The 5,297-nt window shown below is 42.4% G+C and overlaps 1 protein-coding gene across 1 annotated transcript in view; it reads left to right on the forward strand.

Moving 5' to 3' along the window:
- Window positions 1-409: 409 nt before the first annotated feature.
- LOC119365377 (probable leucine-rich repeat receptor-like protein kinase At1g35710) overlaps window positions 410-5,297 on the forward strand; it is an 8,655-nt gene continuing 3,767 nt past the window's right edge. The window contains exons 1-2 of the mRNA XM_037630993.1: window positions 410-957; window positions 1,583-2,061. Coding sequence (XP_037486890.1) covers window positions 602-957; window positions 1,583-2,061 — 835 coding nt within the window. The 5' untranslated portion in view covers window positions 410-601. The remainder of the gene's footprint in view (window positions 958-1,582; window positions 2,062-5,297) is intronic.

Raw genomic sequence — 5,297 nt, forward strand, 5'->3', positions numbered from 1 at the left:
CGGTGAGGGGCGGTGAGGCTCTTCGGGAAGCAACGCGGCTTCTCAAGCATGGTCGCGTGCGTGCAGCCGCCGTCGCTCACGTGCACCGCTCGGGCCTGGCTCTGAAGAAAATGCCGATTCGAGCGTTTCCAGGGAGCCAGGCCCAAGAATGCTTTAAACATCGTGCCATGCAGGCCCAACAGTGTATGCAGACAACCAAATAGATCATTTTCTTTCCCGCGCGGGCCTGGTTAGGCCTCATGGAGGCAACTAAACACGCCATATACATTTCAAACTGGCCTAAACTACCAAACTTTGGGGCCAACGCCACTTGTCTCGGAAGAAAAGCCAGATGCCGACTCAGAAAAAAAGATGCCGACTCGGAATTTTTAACCGCATTCAGTGTAACGTCTCCGGCCGTCTCTCTCCCATCCCACACAGGCTCGCTGCAGCCTCGGCAGCCACTCAAAATCGCCCTGCTTTCTCGCACCCAATTTGAAGCTTCTACATGGAACACCTCAACCTAGGGCCGGCAGCCGCAGGAGAAGAAGACAAGCCGCGGTAGACATCGAGATCAGCCGGAGAGAAAAATCGAGGGGACACGATACGAGAGCAGGAAGCCATGGCCTTCCTCCTCCCCAAGCTCACCACGCCTCCCTGCAGATCGCCGCCGCCCAGTCCCCTCAAGCCCCAGCTCGGCCTGCCCAGCCACGGAGGCGGCAGGCTCCACGGGGCCGGCTCGGCGCAGGCCGCGGCGCCGACCCACCTCAACCTCCCGCTCCTCCTCAGCGCCTCGCAGCAAGAAGCCCCCACGGCCAAGTCCGCCGAGACCAGGAACAGGGCTGCGAGCGGCGGCGGCGGCGGCGGCGGGGACCCGCGAAGGTCGGATTTTTACCTCAACCTTGGGGCGGCGGTGCGCGCGCTGCGGGACGACCTGCCGGCCGTGTTTCTCCGGGAACCCAACTACGACATCTACCGGTGAGTGCCTTCCCTTTTCCTGTATGACTGTTTTGTGCCTTTTTTTTCTTTAAATAATACTATTACTGGTGTGTTTTGTCTGATTCGTTATCTAAAAAACTCGTTGGTAATCAGTCATGGAAACATCTTACATCCAAATCATAGCTCCGCAGTTCCAGGAATTAAAGCTGAAACTTGAACTGAAATTGTGATGTGCAGCTAGTACCAATTTCAGTGTTAATAAAATGGCTATTCGTGCAGAAATTAATAGAGCTTGCCACTCATACGAGTTATGATTCAGAGTCCTGGATGTGATAGGCATTTGTTCTATTATCCCATTATTAACTGCTAATATATCGTATTCATGATTGGAATTGAATCAATTGATGAACTGGCTTAAAAAATTTACAAGAGGTTAAGGCCACTAAGAGGGCAGTGACAGTGACAGTCCATCATCAGCAATTGCGACAGTATGTGACCTAGTACTAATACAACCAAGTAAACAACCGAGAATGGTTCGGGTTATGCCTGACAGGAATGCTAACTGCATATATTTCATTTCTTGCAAACTTCTATTCGTTGTAGATGCACTCTAGCACACTCTTGTAAAATGGAGACTATAAACATTCTTTACATCCCATTGCAGCGAAGACATCACATTTGTTGATCCGCTGAACACTTTCCATGGGATTGACAACTACAAAACAATCTTCTGGGCTCTCAGATTCCACGGACGTCTACTATTCAGTGAAATTGGGCTCGACGTATCACGCATTTGGCAACTAACAGAAACCTCGATAGTTGTCCGGTGGGAACTGTGGGGCACACCGCGTGTCCCGTGGGAATCATATGGCTGCTTCAGTGGCACATCCAGGTACAAAGTCGACAGGAACGGGAAAATTTACGAGCATAAAGTCGACAACCTGGCATTGGACTTCCCCCGGCCGGCTGTCAAAGTGGGCAGCATTACTAACTTAGTAGTTGCTGCATACCCACCGAGCCCCAATCCAACTTTCTGGGATGTAGTTGGGACAGGCGATGGATGCTCATGGACAAAGCTTTACCGAGCGGTGCTGGAGACAGTAGAGCGGGAAGGTGACATTCCCGCAGGCATTTGCATGGAAGGTCTACTCACTTGTTCATAGATGGAATCAACTTCAGGACTAGCTGCTTCGGTAGTGAGGTTTGCTAGAAAAAATGTATAGAATGTGGATACATATTAATCACATCACTGTCAGTTCTCTGTTTGTATAATGTAGCTCAGCACTAGAACAACTTTAGATCAAATTCATGGTAGATGACTATACCTCATCATCATTGTTGTGTATTTTAGGATATTACTGCCACTTGCTTACATCTTATGAGATATGAATACAAAGTTGTAGATTTTCTCATGGGTTAGGAAAACTCTGTTCCCTAAATTATTTAAGAAAATGGAAGATCTTGAAGAACATTTGTGATGTAATATTCATTTTCCTTTGCATTTTTTTCCGCTGCTTGCTTAGGGAGCTGGGCCATTGAGTTATGAACTGTAGATAGACCCTATGGGAGATGCCATTAACTGAGAGTTGTGTCAATCTTCTTTCTCAGAATTTATCTTGACCATGCGGAGTTTACATGGTCTGTCATAGGGCCTAGTTAAACATTCAAAACTTTGACTATCATTATATATTTTCAAATATTCAGACTGGAAACCTGGAGAGTCATGCGTCAATTTTCTAGAAAAGGAACTTGCGTAGTATAGTATCAAAACAAATCCCCTGTCCTTCACTGTTATAACCTTCTTATAATCCTTGTGCCATCTCGAATGTACATTTGTATGCTTGCAGGCTGTTCTTCATACTAGATGACCCGTTGCGCCGATGGCGCAAGGGGCGAGAGTAAGGTAAGTATTGAAAGAGTGAACATAAATATATTTAGGGGCAGATTGGAACACATGGTAATCTTAACCGAAAGGGAAAACCCAATGCAGTATACCATCTGGCCATGTTAGTCTGCATTATGCAAGATTATTGTTACTAAATTGCAGAGCATATCAGCACATAATAACAAAACCATGTCTACTGGATTGACATGAATAGCGGATATATGAGGGCATTATGCAAGATTATTGTTACTAAATTGCAGAGCATATCAGCACATAATAACAAAACCGTGTCTACTGGATTGACATGAATAGCGGATATATGAGGACAACAGTGTAGACATCACACAAGTATTTCAATTATACACGCTCCTTTTCATAGCTATCTTTGTTCTGTTTGGTGAAGTTAAATGGTATATCAGGAATTCAAAAAGAAAAAGACTATCTTGATGCCGTCGCGGGACCTTTGAAATCCGATAACCATACAACCATATGTTTGCTTAATAACAATACAAACTATACAAACCATTTACAGGAATATCGATAACAAACTTGTTCCATCTTGAATAAAAAATTGTGTACTAGATGTTCCGCAACCAGACCATTTTTCGAATACATTTAGATCAACACGCACAACTCATGTTCAAATTAGCACAATTTATGAAAAGCATCATTTTTTTCCCAATAAAATTGAAACGGTAAAAAAGACATTGTGCAACAGCATTAGCTTTCAAGAAAAACTAATTCCTAACCAGCCCACATTAAAGCAAAAAACTAAAACCACGGCATCCTCTATTGTAGAATTAAGAAAAATAGGCTCTCGTGGGATAGATTGGTTCACCTTGAGGTACAATGAATAGATTAGAAAACAAGCAGAAGTTAGTCCTATTTTGGAATCTGCAATAATACTCAGTTAGAAAGAACTGCAAGATAAACGCACCCATACTCACATAAGCCAGCAGATGTGCAGCCTGAGCAATTGTGGGAAGGTGAACTGCTGTGAAGCATGAATGTAGCTCGAGAAAGATGGCCCCTAGATTTGAACCCGTCGGTACTCTTCATCTCCCACAAATACCGCATCAGCAGATTGATTGGAATATCAATTCCTAAAAACCATCATCGTACAAAAGGGTTTTATTAGCAGACATATACTGGTTCCAATGATGGAGCTTCTCTATGAAACAAAATTTGAAATATACTGGAACTCTTGCATAAAATGATTGTAAATCCAATATTATATCCAACTATAGCTTTGTGCTCAGCAGTACCTACAACCTGACACAGCTCATCTATCAAACGTATACACAGGTGCGGCTAATCTAACTCAGAGTCTAAAAGGTAAACTAACCCTGCATCCAGTATATAGAAAAGAAAAGGCATCATGCATGTATTGACCAGAGCAAATCGGGTCAAGATTAAATTTAGGTAAATATATAAATTTGGCAATGCTAAATACCTCTTAAGGAAAAATGACTTGGCAAATCTGATCAATAGAATAAAGCAAAATCAAAAGAAAATTTGCTGGATAGAGCTGTTGTATGTAGTTGACACGCTCGATGAGTGACCATCACACCAAGAGTGACATCACCATACTGCAAAGTGCGAAGCTACCACTTAAACTCAGATACCCATTGCATCTTATTCCCAACTAATGGCCCTTAGGCTGCTCCGGTGCCACATGGTATTCTTAACTTCCTAGTCTTTTCTAAATACAGAGTACATGGTACATTCAGGACAGGATGAGGATGAATGCATGCCGCACTTGGTGCAGATGCAAATATCTGTTAGAATTATGACATTTTTCACTTGAATCAGTATAAAAAGTGTCAAATATATAATTATATATTTTATCAGGTTCTTCAACATATTAACATTATGGTAATTCTCAACCCTTGCCACTAAAAATGACCTGTACTTTGCGTGCACACTCAGCACACTGCTAGTAAAAGAACAATATCCATTGCAATGCCACAGTGAAAAACGAAAAAAATAGAATACTTTATTATGACTAAGTGTAGCAAACTTGATGATTATGAAAGGATATAATTATTGGCCTTACCAAATTCTACGGGTATTAACTAAAAGTTCTTTTCTCCTGAAAGAAAGTGAACTTTCACTCACGTGAATCCTTACATGCTTCAGGTTTGCTAATTTAATCAGAGCAAATTGATGAGCTTATGGTGTAACTGTATGTATGTACTGAACAAAAAGGAAAGCAAATTATCAAGCTACTTGCACGTCTAAAATTGACAGGAACACAAACAAAGCTTTTTTGGATCGAATCTAAGAACATCTAGCATGCTATTATATTGGCAGATAGGCAATAATTTAGACCTTGACATGATTAGGTTCGACTGATATTGATGTTTTAGTTCATACCTTGGCACAAACAAAGCTTTTTTGGATTGAATCTAAGAACATCTAGCATGCTATTATAACGAATCATAGAGCAAGCAAATGAAAAGGGACCAAAAGAGAAGCAATCAACAAGGCTCAG

This window comes from Triticum dicoccoides, chromosome 2B, assembly GCF_002162155.2.
Source record: "Triticum dicoccoides isolate Atlit2015 ecotype Zavitan chromosome 2B, WEW_v2.0, whole genome shotgun sequence".
In the NCBI taxonomy this organism is placed as follows: domain Eukaryota; kingdom Viridiplantae; phylum Streptophyta; class Magnoliopsida; order Poales; family Poaceae; genus Triticum; species Triticum dicoccoides.